Source organism: Bos taurus, chromosome X (genome assembly GCF_002263795.3).
Source record: "Bos taurus isolate L1 Dominette 01449 registration number 42190680 breed Hereford chromosome X, ARS-UCD2.0, whole genome shotgun sequence".
In the NCBI taxonomy this organism is placed as follows: domain Eukaryota; kingdom Metazoa; phylum Chordata; class Mammalia; order Artiodactyla; family Bovidae; genus Bos; species Bos taurus.
The window spans coordinates 29295495-29318294 of record NC_037357.1 but is presented as its reverse complement, the minus strand read 5'-3'; the positions used below and the strand labels follow the sequence as shown (position 1 = coordinate 29318294).

Here is a 22800-nt window from a genome sequence, read left to right as displayed (position 1 = left end):
GGGGGACCTGTGTTTGATCCCTTGGTTGGGAGGATCACCTGGAGAAGGGAAAGGCTGCCCACTCCAGTATTTTGGCCTGGAGAATTCCAGGGACTGTATAGTCCATGGGGTCACAAAGAGCTGGACATGACTGAGTGACTTTCACTTCAATTGACTTCTACCTCCATTATTTCCTCAAGGCAAAATTATTGACACCAACCCCAAATTTGCAAAGTGACTTACCTGCTCATTTTATCAGCAAATTGTGTTTGATTAAATTTGCTATTTCTAATATATCTTTGATAGGTGTTATCTTCCTTGATTTATAAATTAAGGTAAGCTGATATTTTCAAGGCATAATGACAATTTGTGTGTAGTAGTGTAAACATCGGTATTTCAAAGGATTAAACAATTTTGGTGTGGTAAGACAGAACTCTCTTATTCTGACATTGTTGCCATTGTAATGGGAGTGGATAGCTGCTGGAAAACTGAATAATATATGGCAGTATTTCAGCTTTAAGTAAACAAAAATTTCTTTGTGGAAAGTGTCTCTCTCTTAGCAACTTTCTTCTTTTTAAATTTTTATTGAAATATACTTGATTTATAATGTGTTAGTTTCAGGTGCACAGCAAACAGATTCAGTTATACATGTATATTTTTTTCAGATTCTTTATCCTAATAAATTATTACAAGATATTGAGTATAGTTCCCCCTTTGCTATACAGTAGGTCCTTGTTGGTTATCTATTTTATATGCAATGAAAGTGAAAGTGGAGAGTGAAAAAGTTGGCTTAAAGCTCAACATTCAGAAAATGAACATCATGGCATCTGGTCCCATCACTTCATAGGAAATAGATGGGGAAACAGTGGAAACAGTGTCAGACTTTATTTTTTGGGGGCTCCAAAATCACTGTAGATGGTGACTGCAGCCATGAAATTAAAAGACACTTACTCCTTGGAAGAAAAGTTATGACCAACCTAGATAGCATATTCAAAAGCAGAGACATTACTTTGCCAACAAAGGTTTGTCTAGTCAAGGCTATGGTTTTTCCTGTGGTCATGTGTGGATGTGAGAGTTGGACTGTGAAGAAGGCTGAACACTGAAGAATTGATGCTTTTGAACTGTGGTGTTGGAGAAGACTCTTGAGAGTCCCTTGGACTGCAAGGAGATCCAACCAGTCCATTCTGAAGGAGATCAGCCCTGGGATTTCTTTGGAAGGAATAATGCTAAAGCTGAAACTCCAGTACTTTGGCCACCTTATGTGAAGAGTTGACTCATTGGAAAAGACTCTGATGCTGGGAGGGATTGGGGGCAAGTGGAGAAGGGCACGACAGAGGATGAGATGACTGAATGGCATCACTGACTCGATGGACGTGAGTCTGAGTGAACTCCGGGAGTTGGTGATGGACAGGGAGGCCTGGCATGCTGCGATTCATGGGGTCGCAGAGTTGGACATGACTGAACGATTGAACTGAACTGAACTGAGGGTGTATGTTTTAATCTCAAACTCCTAATTTTTCCCTCCTTCTCTTTTCCCTTTCATAACCATTGGTTGGTTTTCTATCTCTATGAGTCTATTTCTGTTTTGGATATAAATTCATTTGTATCATTTTTTTTTCTAATTTTATTTTATTTTTAAACTTTACATAATTGTATTAGTTTTGCCAAACATCAAAATGAATCCGCCACAGGTATACATGTGTTCCCCATCCCGAACCCTCCTCCCTCCTCCCTCCCCATACCATCCCTCTGGGCCGTCCCAGTGTACCAGCCCCAAGCATCCAGCATCATGCATCGAACCTGGACTGGCAACTCGTTTCCTACATGATATTTTACATGTTTCATTGCCATTCTCCCAAATCTTCCCACCCTCTCCCTCTCCCACAGAGTCCATAAGACTGTTCTATACATCAGTGTCTCTTTTGCTGTCTCGTACACCGGGTTATTGTTACCATCTTTCTAAATTCCATATATATGCGTTAGTATACTGTATTTATGTTTTTCCTTCTGGCTTACTTCACTCTGTATAATAGGCTCCAGTTTCATCCACCTCATTAGAACTGATTCAAATGTATTCTTTTTAATGGCTGAGTAATACTCCATTGTGTATATGTACCACAGCTTTCTTATCCATTCATCTGCTGATGGACATCTAGGTTGCTTCCATGTCTTGGCTATTATAAACAGTGCTGCGATGAACATTGGGGTACACGTGTCTCTTTCCCTTCTGGTTTTCTCAGTGTGTATGCCCAGCAGTTTTTTTTAGACTCCACATAAAAGCAATATCACATAATATTTGTCTTTCTCTGTCTGACTCCACTCAGTATGATAATCTCTAGGTCCATCAGTGTTTCTTTAAATGCCATTATTTCATTCTTATTATGGCTGAGTAGTATTCCATTGTGTGTATATATATAAATGTATGTTTGTTTATATATATATATATATATATATATATATATATATATCACATCTTCTTTATCCATTCATCTGTTGGAGGACACTTAGGGTGCTTCCATGTCTTGACTATTGTAAACAGTGCTGCAATGAACATTCAGGTGCATGTGTCTTTTCAAATTATAGTTTTCTCCAGATATATGCCCAGGAGTATGTTTACTAGATCAAATGGTGTGTGCATGCTAAGTCACTTCAGTTGCGTCTGACTCTTCAAATCTTATGGACTGAAGCCCATCAGGCTCCTCTGTCCATGGGATTTTCCAGGCAAGAATACTGGAGTGGGTTGCCCTGCCTTCCTCCAGGGAATCTTCCTGACCAAGGGATTGAACATTCATCTCTTATGTCTCCTGCATTGGCAGGAGGGTTCTTTATCATTGGTGCCACCTGGGAAGCCCAGTTCATATGACAGTTTTATTTAATTTATTTGAGGAAACCTCCATACTTTTTTCATAGTGGATATCCCAGTATGCGTCCTTAGCAACAGTGTACAAGGGTTCACTTTTCTCCACATCCTCTTAAACATTTATTTGTAGACTTTTTGATGATGGCCATTCTGAGAGGTGTAAGGTGATACCTCAATGTACTTTTGGTTTGCATTTCTCTAATAATTAGCAATGCTGAGCATCTTTTCACGTGCCTGTTGGCCATCTGTATGTATTCTTTGGAGCGACTTTCAAGTATATAGTCTGGTCTTGTTAACTATGGTCATCACTCTGTACATTAGATCCCCAGAACTTTAATTTACATAGAAATCACTTGGAGATGTTGTTAAAAAGCAGGTTTTGACACAGTAGATGTGAAGCAGAGCACAAGGCTCTGCCTTTCTAATGCACTCTCAGGTGGTACAGATACTTCTGGTCTATTGACCATAGGTAGAGTAAGATGGCACCAGTACACTGCATGACTGTCAAAATAGTTTCTTCCTAAAACACACACACACACACACTCACACACATATTAGTTATTATAATGTGGTAAGTTGTATGAAGAGAAAACAGGAGACCCTATAGTTCAATTAAGCAAAAAGTCAACACCAATAATATAGAAATGTGTGGAAAGATATTTAAGTATTTAAAATATACCATCTAAGCAGACAGATATGTAAAGTTAATTCCCATACCATAAATTCTGTAAATGTTATATTTTTTAAACTGTGTCAAGGGTCTGCTTTACCTACTGAGAGTATGAGTGACAGGAAAAGCATGGCTTTTCTTCGTTAGTGGAAATCATGGGCAAGCACTGTTAAATGATGTCCAGTGGGACCCTGATGTTCAGATTGGATACTTGACACTATTACTGCCTTCAGTTTAGTAAGATTCCTTAAGAGGACAAGAGGGCATATTACTGAAATTAATCACATTTACAATAGATTAATAAAACTGACTTAACTGAATCTATAAAGAGACTCTCCCAATCAAAACTGGATAGAAAGCACAGTTATTTTTTTAAAGGAACTATGCATGTATATTTGATGATTCTCTGAGCTCTTAAAGCCATGAAATTGTGACTATTATTATTCATTGAATCTACATTCTGAGAGCTATGCCACGTTTCAGTGTAATTTCCGTTGCCTTTCTGCTAAAGCTACCATTTCTAGTCAGGCCAATTTTAAATTAACTACAATCAAGATTCTATTCTCTTCCTTCTTTCACGTGACCACCTTTTAAGCTTGCTTGGCTCACCATTCTTGCTGTGATAAAGATGTGAGACGCCAGTCTTCATTTTGAGATCTAATCTCAAATTCACTCTTTGATTTGCAAAACCACTTTTGAACTTTTCTTTCTGAAAATTAGAGAATCTTTTATTGGTCTCATTTTTCAAATGCTCTTCCTTTATCATTTTATACTGTTCAGATATGGGGGAAAAAGAGATAGCTCCTCATTTAACTATATTTAGAGACTGACATACTTTATCGTATTTATTCTCAAGTCTAGTAATTTTTGTCTTGAATAAAGTATTATACTGTTCATGTCATGGGATATTTCAGGCTAGATTTTAGTGTTAGGTAAGTTATAAATTCTTTACTCTTCCCTCAGTTTGTATATGCCTAAGAAAGGCAAGCAAAATTCTGTCTCCATCAAAGAACATAACATTGTCCTTGTCTTCCCCTAATGATCATTTAATGGTACCTATCCAAGACTTCCACTAACATAGAAAGGTAATGCTCTTCTACTATTCATATACTCAGTGGGAAAAATAAACTTTGGACACAGTTTGAAAGACATAGCATTTTTTGAGAATTAGCTTTACCTAATTGCCTACTTAGATGAAAGTGAAAGTGATAGTGAAGTCACTCAGTCGTGTCCGACTCTTTGCGACCCCATGGACTGTAGCCTACCAGGCTTCTCAGTCCATGGGATTTTCCCAGGCAAGAGTACTGGAGTGTGTTGCCATTCCCTTCTCCAGGGAATCTTCCTGACCCAGGGATTGAACCCGGGTCTCCTGCATTGTAGGCAGATGCTTTACCCTCTGAGCCACCATTTAGATAGTATATTTTAAATATATCTTGAAATTCTTCATTTTTAGTAATGTTCTCTCATGTGATGCTTTTGAACTGTGGTATTGGAGAAGACTCTTGAGTGTCCCTTGGACTGTAAGGAGATCCAACCAGTCCATCTTAAAGGAAATTAGTCCTGAATATTAATTGGAAGGACTGATGCTGAAGCTGAAACTCCTATACTTTGGCCACCTGATGCAAAGAACTGACTCATTTGAAAAGACCCTGATGCTGGGAAAAATTGAAGGCAGGAGGAGAAGGGGATGACAGAGGATGAGATGGTTGGATGGCATCACTGACTCAATGGACATGAGTTTGACTAAACTCCAGGAGTTGGTGATGGACAGGGAAGCTTGGCGCACTGCAGTCCATGGAGTCACAGAGTCTGACACAACTGAATGACTGAACTAAACTGATCATTCCAATTTTGTCTGAATTCTAATGTGAATGCTGGAGCAGCTACACAATTTGTGGGGCCAAGTATAAAATAAAAATGTGGGGCCCTTTGTTCAAAACTTATTAATACTTTCATGAAGGTGACAGCAGTGCATTACCTCAAGCACAGAGTCCTTTCTAATGTGTGGGCCTGTGCAACTACCCAGGCTGCACACCCACAAGGCCAGCCCCATGTGTGTATGTGTGTGTGTGTGTGTGTGTGTGTGTATACACATTTGCACATTACATAGGCTAGGATGATATATACCATAATGTCAATGGGCATCTTTGAACGGTGAGATAATGGGTGATTTTCATTTTCTTCTTTTGTTTTCTTCTGAGTTTTATGTTTCCTCAACAGTGAAATCAGATTAGAGTGATTAGGAAAACTACCAATTAATATTGTCATCAAAAGATGATGTGTGCATGAATGCTAAGTTGCTTCAGTCGTGTCTGTCTCTTTGTGACCCTATGGACTGTAGCCTGCCAGGCTCCTCTGTCCACTGGATTCCCCAGGCAAGACTACTAGAGTGGGTTGCTGTGCCCTCCTCCAGGAGATCTTCTGGACCCAGGGGTCAAACCCACATCTCTTATGTCTCTTGCATTGGCAGGCAGGTTCTTTACCACTAGCACCACTGGGAAGCCTAACATATAACCACTCAGTTAAGTTCAGTTTAGTCGCTCAGTCGTGTCCGACTCTTTAGACTCCATGAACTGCAGCACGCCAGACTTCCCTGTCCATCAACAATTCCAGAACTTACTGAAGATTATGTCCATTGAGTCGGTGATGCCATTCAAACATCTAATACTCTGTCATCCCTTCTGCTCCTGCCTTCAATCGTTCCCAGCATCAGGGTCTTTCAAATGAGTCAGTTCTTTGCATTAGGTGGCCAAAATAGAGGAGTTTCAGCTTCAGCATCAGCCCTTCCAATGAATATTCCAGACTGATTTCTTTTAGGGTGGACTGGTTGGATCGCCTTGCAGTCCAAGGGACTCTCAAGAGTCTTCTCCAACACCACAGTTCAAAAGCATCAATTCTTCGGTGCTCAGCTTTCTTTATAGTTCAACTCTCACATTGATACATGACTACTGGAAAAACCATAGCTTTGACTAGACGGATCTTTGTTGGCAAAGTAATATCTCTGCTTTTAATATGCTGTCTAGGTGGTTATAACTTTTCTCCAAAGGGGCAAGCATCTTTTAATTTCATGGCTGCAGTCACCATCTACAGTCATTTTGGAGCCCCCCCCAAAATAAGGTCTTTCACTATTTCCACTGTTGCCCCAGCTATTTGCCATGAAGTGATGGGACTAGATGCCATGATCTTAGTTTTCTGAATATTGAGTTTTAAGCCAACATTTTACTCTCCTCTTTCACTTTCATCAAGAAGCTTTTTAGTTCTACTTTGCTTTCTGCCATAAGGGTTGTGTCATCTGCATATTTGAGGTTATTGATATTTCTCTCAGCAATCTTGATTCCAGCTTGTGCTTCATCCAGTCCAGCATTTCTCATGATGTACTCTGCAGATAAGTTAAATAAGCAGGTGATAATATACAGTCGTGACATACTCCTTTCCCTATTTGGAACCAGTCTGTTGTTCCATGTCCAGTTCTAACTGTTGCTTTTTGACCTGTATACAGATATTTCAGAAGGCAGGTCAGGTGGTCTGGTATTCCCATCTCTTTCAGAATTTTCCACAGTTTGTTGTGATCCACACTGTCAAAGGCTTTGTTATAGTCAATAAAGCAGAAGTAGATGTTTTCTCTGGAGTGCTCTTGCTTATTCTGTGATCCAGCAGATGTTGGCAATTTGATCTCTGGTTCCTCTGCCTTTTCTAAATCCAGGTTGAAAATCTGAAAGTTCAAGGTTTACATACTGTTGAAGCCTGGCCTTGAGAATTTTGAGTGTTATGTTGCTAGTATTTGAGATCAGTGCAATTGTGTGGTAGTTTGAACATTCTTTGGCATTGCCTTTCTTTGGGATTGGAATAAAAACTGACCTTTTCCAGTCCTGTGGCCACTGCTGAGTTTTCCAAATTTGCTGGCATATTGAGTGCAGCACTTTCACAGCATCCTCTTTCAGGATTTGAAATAGCTCAACTGGAATTCTATCACCTCCCCTAGCTTTGTTTGTAGTGATGGTTTCTAAGGCCCACTTGACTTCGCATTCCCGGATGTTTGGCTCTAGGTGAGTGATCACACCATCGTGATTATCTGGGTCATAAAGCTCTTTTTTGTACAGTTCTTCTGTGTATTATTGCCACCTCTTCTTAATATCTTCTGCTTCTGTTAGGTCCATACCATTTGTGTCCTTTATCGAGCCCATCTTTGCATGAAATGTCCCCTTGGTATCTTTAATTTTCTTGAAGAGATCTCTAGTCTTTCCCATTGTATTGATTTCCTCTGTTTCTTTGCACCGATCACTGAGGAAGGCTTTCTTATCTCTCCTTGCTATTCTTCGTAATTCTACATTCAAATGGGTATATCTTTCCTTTTCTCTTTTGGTTTTTGCTTCTCTTCTTTTCACAGCTATTTGTAAGGCCTCCTCAGACAGCCATTTTGCTTTTTTGCATTTATCTTGGGGATGGTCTTGATTCCTGTCTCCTGTACAATGTCACGAACCTCCATCTATAGTTCATCAGGCACTCTGTCTATCAGATCTAGTCCCTTAAATCTATTTCTCACTTCCACTGTATAAATGTTAGGGGTTTGATTTAGGTCGTAGCTGAATAGTCTAGTGGTTTTCCCTACTTTCTTCAATTTAAGTCTGAATTTGGCAATAAAGAATTCATGATCTAAGCCACAGTCAGCTCCCAGTCTTGTTTTTGCTGACTATGTAGAGCTTTTCCATCTTTGGCTGAAAAGAATAAAATCAATATGATTTTGGTGTTGACCATCTGGTGATGTCCATATGTAGAGTCTTCTCTTGTGTTGTTGGAAGAGGGTGTTTGCCATGACCAGTGCATTCTTTTGGCAGAACTCTATTAGCCTTTGTCTTGCTTCATTCCATATTCAAAGGCCAAATTTGCCTGTTAATCCAGGTGTTTCTTGACTTCTTACTTTTCCATTCCAGTCCCCTAAAATGAAAAGGGCATCTTTTGGGGGATATTAATTCTATGTCTTGTAGGTCTTCATAGAACTGTTCAACTTCAGCTTCTTCAGCATTACTGGTCAGGGCATAGACTTGGATTACCGTGATATTGAATGATTTGCCTTGGAAACGAACAGACATCATCTTGTCATTTTTGAGATTGCATCCAAGTACTGCATTTTGGACTCTTTTGTTGACTGTGATGGCTACTCTATTTCTTCTAATGGATTCTTGCCCACAGTAGTAGATATAATGGTCATCTGAGTTAAATTCACCCATTCCAGTCCATTTCCATCCCAAGATGGACGGGTCATAGTGGAGAGTTCTGACAAAATGTGGTCCACTGGAGAAGGGAATGGCAAACCACTTCAGTATTCCTGCCTTGAGAACACCATGAACAGTATGAAAAGGCAAAAAGTTAGGACATTGAAAGAGAACTCCCCAGCTCAGTAGGTGCCCAATATGCTACTAGAGATCAGTGGAGAAATAACTCCAGAAAGAATGAAGAGATGAAGCCAAAGCAAAAACAACACTCAGTTTTGAATGTGACTGGTGATGGAAGCAAGGTCCAGTGCTGTAAAGAGCAATATTGCCTAGGAACCTGGAATGTTAGGTCCATGAATCAAGGCAAATTGGAAGTGATCAAACAGGAGATGGCAAGAGTGAATGTCAACATTTTAGGAATCAAGGAACTAAGATGGACTGAAATGGGTGAATTTAACTTAGATTGGTTGAGGGCTTCCCTGGTGGCTCAGATAGTAAAGTGTCTGCCTACAATGTGGGAGACCTGGGTTCAATCCCTGGGTCAGGAAGATGACCTGGAGAAGGAAATGGCAATCCACTCTAGTATTCTAGTGTGGAAAATCCCATGGACAGAGGAGTCAGGTAGGCTACAGTCCATTGGGTCACAAACAGTCAGACATGACTGAGTGACTGGTGATGGAAGCAAGGTCCAATGCTGTAAACAGCAATATTGGATAGGAACCTGGAATGTTAGGTCCATGAATCAAGGCAAATTGGAAGTGATCAAACAGGAGATGGCAAGAGTGAATGTCAACATTCAGTCTTGAGAAGGGAGATGGAGAAGGGAATGGCAAACCACTTCAGTATTCCTGCCTTGAGAACACCATGAACAGTATGAAAAGGCAAAAAGATAGGACATTGAAAGTGAACTCCCCAGCTCAGTAGGTGCCCAATATGCTACTAGATACTAGGAATCAAGGAACTAAGATGGACTGAAATGGGTGAATTTAACTTAAATTGGTTAGTTTTCTGTTACAGTGATTTTCAGTCCATCTGCCCTCTGATGGGGAAGGATAAGAGGCTTATGGAAGCTTCCTGATGGGAGAGACTGACTAAGTGGGAAACTGGGTCTTGTTCTGATGGGTGGGGTCATGCTCAGTGAATCTTTAATCCAATTTTCTGTTGATGGGCTGGGCTGTGTTCCCTCCTTATTAATTGACCTGAGGCCAAACTATGGTGGAGGTAATGAAGATAATGGTAACCTCCTTCAAAAGGTCCCATGCTTGCAGGGCTGCACACAGTGCCCCCAAAGCTGAAGCAGGCCACAGTGACCTCCACCTCCACCAGAGACTCCTGAACACTCACGGGCAAGTCTGAGTCAGTCTCTTCTGGAGTCACTGCTCCTTTCTCCTGGGTCCTCATGCGCACAAGGTTTTGTTTATGCCCTTTCTTTTCTGTTTCCCCGTCCTGTGTAAGTTCTGGCGGCTCTAAGGTGTTAGTGCCGAACTCCTCCAAGAGGGCTTATGTCATACCCAGTCTGCTGCACCAAGAGCCCCTGTCCCTGCGGCAGACCACTGCTGACCTGTACCTCTGCAGGAGACACTCAAACACAGTTCTGGCTCCGTCTCTGTGGGGTCTCTGAGTTCTGGTGGGCACAAGGTTTGTTTGAGCCCTCTGAGTGTCTCTGGGGGGTATGGGGTTTGATTCTAAATGTGATTTTGCCCCACCTACTGTCTTGCTGGGGCTTCTCCTTTGCCTTTGGTCATGGGGTATCTCCTCAAGGTCGCTTCAGTGCCAAGCAGCCATCACTCCAGCACCTACCATCTTGCTGGGGCTCTATATATGAAATAGAAAATCAACAAGGACCTACTGTATAGCACAGGGAAGTATACTCAATACTCTAATAACTTATAAGGAAAAATGAAACAGAATAGATACATAGATATGTATAACTGAATCACTTTGCTGTACATCTGAAACTAACATGACATTGAAAATTACCTACACTTCAGTTTAAAACAAAAACAAACTTAAATGAATAATACTATCTTTCAGCTTTTTTAGTCCAAAAAGTAAACAGCATGGATAAAAACCATTGTCTTGATTAGTGGACAGTGTGGTCGCAAGAATCATAAAACGATAAATGTATGTTAAGAACTCTAAAACTCTTATGTTCTTGTGCTCACAAAGTCATTTAGGCCTGTGCCTGTGTTTATGTAATAAAATCTGAAGGGAACATAGTAGCAATATATATCACTGGTAGGCCTGTGGTTTGGAAGCATACACACACAGTAATATAATGTATCCATGATGGTTAACATGGGCAAATATTTGAAGTATGTTCTCATTCCCACCTTGTGAAGTCACTCATCCAAGAAATCAACAGTGAAACTGAAAATTCAAGCAGGCAATTTGACCCCAGGTTGTAGCATTCAGTTATAACACTGTAACTTGACTCAAATAAAACAATGCTCTTTCTAGACACTAACCCAATTATTTCAATCCAGGAATGCCTCACCAGGGAGAGTGAGACCTCACTAAGTCCTTAATATGATGATGGTTTTAATAAAGCTTTGATTATTAGCAGCTAGAATTTAAAACATAAAAAAATCATAATAAGAGTGTAGATGAATTTTAAATCTTTCTACAAAACACCCTCCTTAAATACGTCATGTTTGGATTTGAGGTTTGACAGGCCTATAAGAAACAATATTTTCCACCATAATTTATGACTACTGAATCATCCTCACAAATGAAATGGCTCAAAACAGAATTAGGTGTGATAAAGCCTTCCAGATAGTAGGTACAGAAATTTTCTGATTGAAATGGCAGTCAACATCCAACTTGGCTAATTAAATACTAATGAAGAGCTGTTCAACTGGACTTTAAACATTTGTTTACAACCTACATTGACTGGTTGGTGCCACCAAGTGCCAACAAGACTGGATGGGACCTTGTGTAGGTTTCTAAAACCTTTCCCTGTTTCCCTACCTGTACTAAAGCTACAGGCACTGCTTGACCAGAGCCCCATGTGTCTCTTTTACCTATTCATCACCTTTTTCTGTTAATTTGATTATTTGGCATCTGCAATTTATCTTCTTTACATCTTTTCCCTTTTCTCTCTCACAAGAAACATACTCACCTGCTTGGTTCTTTTGATTTCAGGATTTCTCTACCTTTTTTTTTTTTTAACTGTCTGCTGTTTCTTTTTTAATTTGTTGTTGCTCAGTCACTAAGTCATGTCCAATTCTTTGCAACTGTATGGACTGCAGCACACCAGGCTTCTCTGTCTCTCACTATCTCCTGGAGCTTGCTCAAACTCATCTCCATTGAGTGAGTATGCCATCCAACCATCTCACCCTCTGTCATCCCCTTCTCCTGCCCTCAATCCTTTCCAGCATCAGGGTCTTTTCCAGTGAATCAGCTCTTCACATCAAGTGGCCAAAGTATTGGAGTTTCAGCTTCAGCATCAGATCTTCCAATGAATATTCAGGCTTGATTTCCTTTAGGATTGACTGGTTTGATCTCCTGGCAGTCCAAGGGACTCTCAAGAGTCTTTTCCAGCAGCACAGTTTGAAGCATCAATTCTTCAGTGCTCAACCTTCTTTATGGTCCAACTCTCACATCCATACATGACTACTGAAAACAATGGCCTTGACTATATGGACATTTGTTGGCAAAGTGATTTTCTATTAGCTAACAAACATAAGTTTGCTATCATTGCAGCTTAGAAACAAAGCTATGATTAAAAAAAAAAAAAGATGGCTTTCCTAAAATGCTGTTTTCTTCTTAGCTGTTCTAATTTAGAAGGCACATTAAATGTGATAACTAGGTGTAATAAAGTTTTCAAAACTAAAAATAAAAGTGGGAGGTTTAAACAGTGATGCATGCATGCTCCACGTCTCTGCTCCATTCTTGTTTGGCAGCTTAAGGAAAGACTCTAAGATACTGAAAACTAGAAGATGGAAACTAGGAATGAGGGGACAGCTTTCCTCAGGGATAAGGAGAAAGAGGGATGCTTAAATTTAGTGGGCAGCATTCTGGGGGAATTTGAAGACTTTTTTTTTTTTTATCTCTTAATAGAATAGAAAAAATAACAAAAAGAATTGGTTCACAGTCTTTTCTCAGGTGGTAAGTAAAATGTCAGATGAGGAAAAAGAGAAAGAGGTGAAATAAGAGAAGCTTATCTTGATCACAGAAAACAATAAGTAGCTACTGAATAGACATCTACAGAACAACTGAACAGACCTAATTCAAGCATAACTTTTGAGCCATAAACACCACCAGTTACATGAGCCTGAAAAAGAGAAAAACCAGCAGGAGACAACTGATTCTCAAGCTTACCCTTAACTAAAATAAAAATCTAATTCATTTGGAGGCAGAGAACACAAACATCAAAAAGCACCTGCAACTATGAAAAGATCTTAAGATTTATACAAATACTAAGAATAAAAACTCCCCTGCTGCTTATATAGTCACCAAAGATCATGTTGGAAAGGCAAGGAATGCAGGGCCAGATAAACGAGAGCATTGAGTGACCAGCCAGGAACGGATGGGGAGTCCTTAACGATGTGTGAGAAGGAGAAAGGAAGGATCTGAATTGTTCTTTCTTTTCCTTCCTAGTTTATATATCTTTTAGAAGTGACAGATGTCTATCTAGGATGTATCCAGTGTACCCTCTTGCTTATGAACAGTTTTACTTGTATAGTATTGTGAACATGAAGCTATAAACAAGAGGGATCCCATATAGTATTCATCTGTGGCTGCATTAACACTCTATTGTGTCACTCATTCCGAGGGGATTAAGGGATTCAGTGGCTTAGAGACAACTAGATCCCCCTGTGCCTGACATACCTCTATGTCATCAGTGATACAAAGTATAGTTCTATAGAAAGCACCTTAAAAAAGACACTGCTTTTTCCAGTCCTAGTTGGTCGTCTGGCAGGAATGTGCCCACTAGTGCCAGGGGCCATCTATTATGGTGTTAGATTATACTCTGAATTTGGAGGAGAGAATTAAAATAGGAAAGGGACTAATTTAACAGAAATACACATGTGATAATTAAGTGCAAGTGTAAAACTTCAGAGGGAGTCCACTCAGCACACAATCATTTGTCAATGCCATTGCATCTACATTGCCAGGTGTTTGTTTCAAGGGTGCGATATTAACATATTACAGGTTTAGGGTGCTTCCATGTCCAACTCTTTGACAGAAAAACTACATCCCTTAGTATTTTCATATTGCCAGGTGGAGAAGTCAGCACTTGTATAAGTCCACTTGGTTTCTCAGGCTGCAAAGGGTAGATTTTATAAACACACTTCTTGTATTCAACAAGAAAATAGTCAACAAATATTTATTGGGTGCTTTCACCATGCCAAGAGTGGTAACAAAAATGTTTGGCAATTTATGGTATGATTGTTTCCAAGCAAGGACATAAGGTGTTTACAGTCTTGTATAAGATTATGTTCAGGACACAATTAGAGAAAGAGAAGAGGAAGTTGGCTCCGTTTTCTGACAGAGGATGAAAAAAACTGACAGGGGCTCTCCAGAGAGATGACAGGTAAAGGAAATGCCAGAAACATTACTGAGGGAATGGAAATCACTAGACTTGAGGTTGATTGGAAAGGAAAGGAAATTATACATAACCTAATTATTGTACTGCATCCTTAATTAGGTTAAGGGAATGTCTACATTTTAAAGGTTATATTTACGCTTCTGCCAGAATCACCAGGGAGAAAGAAATGGGGCTTTGTTTATACATAAAGTGATAAGGATCAACCACCTTTCCCATGATTCTAAAGGGAACAAAGGAAAAACAACAGGATGTTAGTTTACTATTATTTTGTATATTTGGTGATCTCATGTTGAAACAGGTCTACAAAGTTGTTCTTATTCATAAGGCTTTTCAAAAATTAATTTCTGTATTATTGAAGCTATTCTTCAGTCTAAATATATTTGGAGTTTATAAATAGTTCGATTTTTGCTCTAAATTGACAGTCTCCTGTCACATGTGAATTCCTTCAGAAAATAGGTTTTGTGTGAATTCCACAAGTGCCCAGACTCTGTCAGAGCTAGTAAGGCTTGAGACACTTTTGGACTCCTGGTGGCAGTGCTGCCAGAGACCCTGGGGTTAGCATTCAGAGTTAAATGAAAGTTATGACCAACCTAGACAGCATATTAAAAAGCAGAGACATTACTTTGCCAACAAAGGTCCACCTAGTCAAGGCTATGGTTTTTCCAGTAGTCATGTATAGATGTGAGAGTTGGACTATAAAGAAAACTGAGCACTGAAGAATTCATGCTTTTGAACTGTGGTGTTGGAGAAGACTCTTGAAAGTCCCTTGGACTGCAAGGCGATCCAATCAGTTCATCTTAAAGGAAATCAGTCTTGGGTGTTCATTGGAAGGACTGATGTTGAAGCTGAAACTCCAATACTTTGGTCACCTGATGCGAAGAGCTGACTCATTTGAAAAGACCCTGATGCTGGGAAAGATTGAGGGCAGGAGGAGAAAGGGATGACAGAGGATGAGATGGTTGGATGGCATCACCGACTCAATGGACATGAGTTTGGGCAGGCTCTCGGAGTTGGTGATGGACAGGGAGGCCTGGTGTGCTGCAGTTCATGGGGTCACAAAGAGTTGGACACAACTGACTGAACTGAACTGAGCAGTTTTAAACCGATGCACAACCCCCCTAATAGAGATAGTGGGTTTGGGCTGTGACCTCTATGTCAGGGATCTCAAACTGTATGCATCATGACATTTTTTTAGTTCTGCACCCTTTTAGGGCTTGCTTAGTGGCTCAGATGGTTAAGAACCTGCCTGCAATGCAGGAGACCATAATTTGATCCCTGGGTCTGGAAGATCCCCTGGAGAAGGGCATGGAAACCCACTATAGTATTCTTGCCTGGAGAATCCCATAGACAGAAGAGCCTGGTGGACTAGAATCCATAGGATCATACAGTCGAACTTGAATGAAGTTATTTGGCACATATGCACTCTTTTAGTTTTCTAACCATAGATACGAGTAGACAATAGGTAGCTATGCAAATTCATGCAAACCTCAGAGATATTGCAGGCTTGGTTGCAGACCACCACAACAAAGCACACATTGCAATAAAGCAAACGATGCAATTTTTTGGTTCCCCAATGCACATAAATGTTATGTTTATACTATATTGTAGTTTACTAAGAGTGCAATGTGTGCTCAGTGGCTTAGTCATGTCCTACTCTTTGTGACCCCATGGATTGTAGCCCACCAGGCTCCTCTGTCCAATGAATTTCCTGCCAAGAATACTGGAGTGGGATCCTTCTCCAGGGGATCTTCCAGACCCAGGGATCAAATCCATGTCTCCTGTGTCTCCTGCATTAGCAGGTGGGTTCTTTACCACTGCACCACCTGGGAAGCCCCATTAAGTGTTCAATAGAATTATGTCTAAAAAATAATGTACACACCTTAATTAAAAATACTTTATACTAAAAACTACTACCATCATCTGAGCTCATCTGAGCCTTCAGTGAATCATGAAATTTTTGCTGGTGGAGGGTCTTGCCTTGATGTTGATGAAGTTGGTTGTTGACTCATTGGTTGCTGAAGGCTAGGATGGCTGTGGCAGTTTCTTAAAATAAGATAGCAGGGAATTTTTCCACACTGATTGACTCTTCCTTTTATAAATGATTTGTCTGTAGCATACAATGCTGTTTGATGGCATTTTACACACAGTAGAACCTCTTTCCAAATTGGAGTCAATCTTCCAAACGCTACCACTGCTTTATCAACTAAGCTGATGTCATGTTCTAAATCTTTGGTTGCCATTTCAACAGTCTTCACAGCATCTTCACCAGGAGTAGATTCTATCTCCAGAAGCCACTTACTTTGCTCACCCATAAGAAGCAACTTCTCGTCCATTAAATTTTTCTCATGAGACTGCAGCCATTCAATCACATCTTCAGGCTCCACTTCTAATTCTAGTTCTCTTATTATTTCCACCATATCTGCAGTTATTTTCTCCACAAAACCCCACAGAGTCATCCATGAGGGTTGGCATCAATGTCTAAATTCCTATGAATCCTTATATTTTGATCCTTTCTCATGAATCACAAATGTTCTTAATGACATCTAGAATACTGAATCATTTCCAGAAGGTTCTCAAATATACTCTTTTCAGACTCTTTTCTCTAATAGGTTATTGCAAGATATTGAGTAGAGGTCCCTGTGCTATATGGTAGTCCTTGTTGACTATCTATTTTATATATGGCAATGTGTATATGTTAATGCCAACCTCCTAATTTGTCACCACCACCCCCTTTCCCTTTGGTAACCATAGTTTGTTTTCTGTCTGTGAGTCTCTGTTTTGGAAACAGGTTCATTTGTACCATGTTTTTAGATTCCACATATAGGTGATATCATAAGGTATTCATCTTTTTCCGTCTGATTTACCTCACTTAGTTTGATAATCTAGGTCAATTCATGTTGCTGCAAATGGCAATATTTCATTCATTTTCCCCCCTATATTTCATTCTTTTTATGGCTGAGTATATATACCACATTGTGTATATATACCACATCTTTTTTATCCATTCATCTGTTGATGGACATATTATCTTATTCTTATAATTTAAATTATAAAAGTGTAAATCAAAGTCAGAGCCTACATGCTGTAAATGTTAACGTTTTAATTGAATATATTTTCAAACCACATCTTTTTGTCTAAAATTGATTTTAAGTTTTGTTTTTCCAGTGCAGCAAATTGTTGTTGTTCAGTGGCTCAGTCATCTCCTACTCTTTGCAATCTCATGGGCTGTAGCACTCTAGGCTTCCCTGTCCTTCACTATATCCTGGAGTTTGCTCAAACTCACGTATATTGAGTTGGTGATGCTTCCCAATGCAGCATATTAATTCCCATAACATATGAACTTAAAACGTGAATTTCATGGAAAGAATGATTGGAAACTTCTGTTTACATGTACAAATATCCCCTGCAAACCATACTCTTCTAGGGGCAATTTCCCCATCACCCTGGGCCTCAGATCTCGAAGTCACTCAATGGCATTCATTCTGCTTACCTCGAATAGGCTGACCGCATCTCCTGGTTTTAGCCCAAAAAGTACTACATCTCCTCAGTCCCAGGAAGAAGAGGACTATGTAGAGATGCTGTGAGGCTGATATGAGATGAAATGACCAGCAGCTAGCATGGCATCTGATATTTTAAGTTCAAAACAGGTAGCTCTCTTCTCTGCCTCTTCTACTCATGCCTCTGTTTCTATAAAGAGCACATTATTTTAAATCAAGGAAGATGTAGAACTGAAAAAAATACTGTTCTGAATCTCTTTGAGGAGATCAGCCTATTCTAGAGTCTGGTATAAAATTAAACACTTCCTCTTACCAATGGGAATTCACTAAAATTAATTCCCACTTTTGGTCACCTATCCCACTTTATGCTATTATGTCTCTTAATCTGATTTGGTCACTGGTTCATAATTTTTTTTTATTTATTTTTTATTGATGAATAACTGCTTTACAGAATTTTACTGTTTTCTGTCAAACTTCAACATGAATCAGCCATGGGTATACATATATCCCCTCCCTTTTGAACCTCCCTCCCATCTCCCTCCCCATCCCACCCCTCTAGGTTGATACAGAGCCCCTGTTTGAGTTTCCTGTGGCTCATAATACTTTAATGTTCATAATAAGACAAGAATTCACATACCAAGCACACACACACACACACACATACACGTAAAAATGATTTATTTAAGCAAAAGTCAGCAATGTAATACTATGAAATGACAGATCCGGATTTTTATCTGGGTTCCACTAAAGACAAGCTGAGTGACTTTGGGCAAGTCATCTCCATTCTGTGCCTCAGTTACCTCATGGGGACAATAGTGACAATCATAATTGTCCTTACCGTTGTCAGTATGATCAAACTAGATAGTGATTACAAAAGCACCCTCTAGGCTAAAAAGCATAGTAAATATGAGTGTCACAGTGATAGGCTTTCCAAATACTGTGATATTTGATGTGACAGTATCTTTATTCCTGGGTCTCATTTCAGGAAGCTGATGGAGTATCAGCCAGGTTCACCTCTTTACCTTGAGTTAGGAAGTCTGCAAAAAGAAATCACATTCTGCTCTTTGATTCCTAAGTGGTACCAACATTCCTTGCATATTCTGAGAGCATCAGTACAGATACTGAGGCTCAGTTCACCATATTCTCCCAGATTCTAAAACCCCCACATTCAGCCACATTGTATGTCTTCCATTTGTTTTATAGCCTGGACAGCTTTTCACTATTTCAGGAAATATGCAAGCATATAATCAGCAGAGTGGCAGTAAATTGGAACTCTCTGCCACAGCTGGGGTTTCATCCACTCCCTTCCCTGAGGCCATGCAAGGTCATTCAGGGTTTTTTTCCTTGCCTGGAAAGGAAAGTAAATATATGAATGTATTTCCACTGGTCATAGAAAGGGATGTATGTCACCAGTAGTAAAAAAAAATTAGAAATTATGTTTCAGTCTTGATTAACCATGTGGCCTAATAGGGTGAGACACAGTTATTAAAAAAAAAAAAAAGAGGGGCCTAGCATTAGGACTGTACTCCCTAATGCTACCAAGAAATATCAGAAAACTCTAGTTACAACTCAAGTTACATTAAAAAACTAGTTACCACACAAGTAAAGCAGACATTGTATTTTTTAAGGGCTTTCATAACAGATGCCCATTCCAAGATAATTTTATCATTAATGCCTGACACAGCATCTGGCACTTAGAACGTAACATAATGTAGTGAAAAGAACACAGAACTGGAAAGGCAAAGAGGAGCAAGATTTTTCCTCCTGGATCTGTTCTAGGAGAACTGTGTGACCTGGGGCATGGAGACACTTGATAGCTATTTGTTGGCTAATGAATGCATTATACAAAATACCAGAAATAGATGTCCCTGTGAATCATAAGGGAAAGAAAAGCATACCACTTCTCTCAAGTCTGATCATACAAACATACACATAAAGAAGAAAGGCAGAATGATTATCTTGGCTTAGGGAACAACATGTGCAGATTCAGTGAAACTTGGAATAGGACAGGGTGTCCTCACTAGTTAGTACACTGAGTGAATGGCAGGGGCAGGGTGTGGGATTGGAGAACTGGAGGAGGGGAAGATTGTGCTTCACTTGATACATTGTTTCAAGGGCTCTAGCTTTAACCCTATGGTCTGTGGGAAAACTGGGCTGGAGGGAGCAGAGACAGATTCCTATGATGAGTGCTGTTGTGTGGGAGTAGGAGAACAATTCCTCCAAGAGCAATATGAAAGATGGACTGGTCAAGGTGGCCAGATCAGGGCATGGAGAGACTAGTGGAAGGGAGATGGAAATCAGGTTAAGAAGTAGTTGCAATAGACAAGGGAAAAGATGTCCATGTTTTGAACAATAACACTTGTCACAGGATAAACACTGTGGACATAAAATTTTATAGGCATCACCCCCTCCAAGAAAAAGAGAGTCCTATATTTATTCTCTTGGTTTCTTCTCCCTCTCCCTCCAATGCCACTTGCTCTCCTCGTTTCCCCTCCTGATGCCTAAGGGGTTTTGCTTACTGGGAGGAAGGACTGGTAGACCTGTATTATAAGAAGTAGATGAGGTGATAGTGGAATAAGGATTTTTTTTTTTTTTTGATTGGTTGGATGGTTTTTAAGCCTGGTGAATCAGTATTTTAATTGGGTTTGGAGTTGGAAAGAGAATGCTGACAATGGGGAAGACTATGGGGCAGATAGTGGTACAAGGGAATGAAGAAAGATGAGAAGGAGATTTTTTGAGGCATAACGATGGATTGCAAGTTAGATCTCACATTAACACTTTGCAAGAGATGCTGATAAAGGATAAAATTATTTTAAAATCTCTGTTGGGCTGCTGAACAATGCTACTTGGCAGATCAGATGATTTCATCAACAATTTCAAAAGGAGTCTCCCATTCCTTGAATGTCTTCTATCTCCATTATACCATGTGTTACATGCAGAATAGGTTTTAGGATTACCATTTAACAGATGAAACAACCAAGGACCAAAGGTTCAGTCCCTTCACCAAGGCAACGCAACAAGTCAGTGGCAGAGCTACAATCTGGTCCTGTGGCTTTGCACTCTTTTCATTTTGCTTCTCAGGCTGCCAAAGATAGTTTTTATATGATGATTCTACAAGTGATGAGATAACTAACTTATCACTCTCTTTCCTCTCTGCCATGCTGCCTTCCAAGCCGGGTAAGGTATTCTCAATAAGACTGCTGCTGCTAAGTCGCTTCAGTCGTGTCCGACTCTGTGCGACCCCAGACGGCAGCCCACCATGCTCACCTGTCCCTGGGATTCTCCAGGCAAGAACACTGGAGTGGGTTGCCATTTCCTTCTCCAATGCATGAAAGTGAAAAATGAAAGTGAAGTCGCTCAATCGTGTCCGACTCCTAGTGAGCCCATGACTGCAGCCTACCAGGCTCCTCCACCCATGGGATTTTCCAGGCAAGAGTACTGGAGCTCAATAAGACTAGAGAGGAGGAAATATATATAAAAGATATTTGGAAGAAAAATAAAACTAGTTAGTCCAATAGCTTGTTAGAGGTGTAGATGAATAGGGTAATATTTTGTTTTGTCTTTTGTTCCTTTGGTTTTTCTTTCTGCTTGTTTTTGAAGTAGATGGTAAGGCTGTAATACAATGTTGCAAAGAGAAGGGGAGTAGAAACTGGAGTATGACAGGGAAAATGTTAGTTTCATCATGATGAACTGGAGGGTCCTGTGGGATGTCCAGGCTTCCCTAGTGGCTGAGTGGTAAAGAACCCGCCTACCAGTGTGGGAGATGTGGGTTGGATCCCAGGGTTTGGAAGTTCCCGTGGAGAAGGAAAAGGCAATCCACTCCAGCGTTCTTGCCTGGGAAATCTCATGGACAGAGGCGCCTAGAGGGATAAAGTCCATGGGGTCGCAAAATTTGGAGACAACTTAGCAACTAAAAAACAACGTGGGATGTCCAGTTGGAGATTACCCAAAGGAACTTGTAAGTATGGAATTTGAATTTAAGAGAGGGTCAAGACCATAGATACTGATTCAGAATCATCTACATACAAGTGGATGTATGTAGAATTATTTTTACTGGAGTGAATGAGATCACCTAGGAATAGCATTGTAGTCTTCCTAGACTGCGGGCCCTCAGATATCTAGTAACGATAAACCCAGAGGTTTATCATCCTCATTGAACCTCTCAGCTATAGCTTTCACCTAAAACAGATTATAATAATACTTGATAGGGAAAGCATTTATTATTTTTGTGGTAGAAATTAATGTTAGCCCTGTCTTGAACAAAAGGAAACTGGATATAATGGAGACAAAAGGCATTCAAGAAATGGGAGCTTCCTTTTGAATTTGTTGATGCACATAATCTGATCTTGAAAATTAATGCTAGCACTGTTTTTAACACAAGTGAGCTAGGGAACAGAGGGGGAAGTAATTTAGGACAAGTCACAGAGCTTCTTAGCTGAACTTGGAACTGAAATCAGTTTGCCTACAGATCCTATACTCTTAATCACTATAAGACAGTTCCTCCCAAACACTGCCATCTGTTGAAATGAAATGAAATGGACTCATGTGAATATCATTGTTCCTTTCTCGGCAGTTTGGAGAGTAAATGAGGAAATTCCTGAGTTCCTTATTTTCCATCTTAGTCTCTGGTCATTCTTATCACATAGGCTACAACACAACCCATTTGAAGTCCAAAGAAAGGATATGATGTATGGGAGTTAGTTAGAGACATTCTCCAAGGAGACTTAGTAACTAGAAATTTCACTGTGCAACAAACAGTACGGCTATGCTACACAGACAAATCATGCCTATATCGAGATAACCTTTAGCTATGTGACTCTTGAATGCTGAAGTCTAGCTCCACAGCAGCACTTCGCAACTCTGGCAGAATTCACTGGGGAAGTTTTTTTGTTTTTTTTGTTTTTTTTTAATTATGAAGCCCAGACCCCATCCCACTAACTATATAAAAATCTCTGGGTGCCAGGCACAGGCATAAGTACTTTTTAAAAAAAAGTTTCTTGGTGACTTTAAGGTGAAAACAGATGCGC

The 22800-nt window shown here is 40.0% G+C and overlaps 1 protein-coding gene across 1 annotated transcript in view; it reads right to left on the bottom strand.

Moving 5' to 3' along the window:
- Positions 1 to 16693, bottom strand: part of LOC527529 (RNA polymerase II elongation factor ELL2-like) — a 143680-nt gene extending 126987 nt beyond the window's left edge. Inside the window, exon 1 of the mRNA XM_059883819.1 lies at positions 16466 to 16693. Coding sequence (XP_059739802.1) covers positions 16466 to 16693 — 228 coding nt within the window. The remainder of the gene's footprint in view (positions 1 to 16465) is intronic.
- Between the last annotated feature and the right edge of the window lie 6107 nt (positions 16694 to 22800).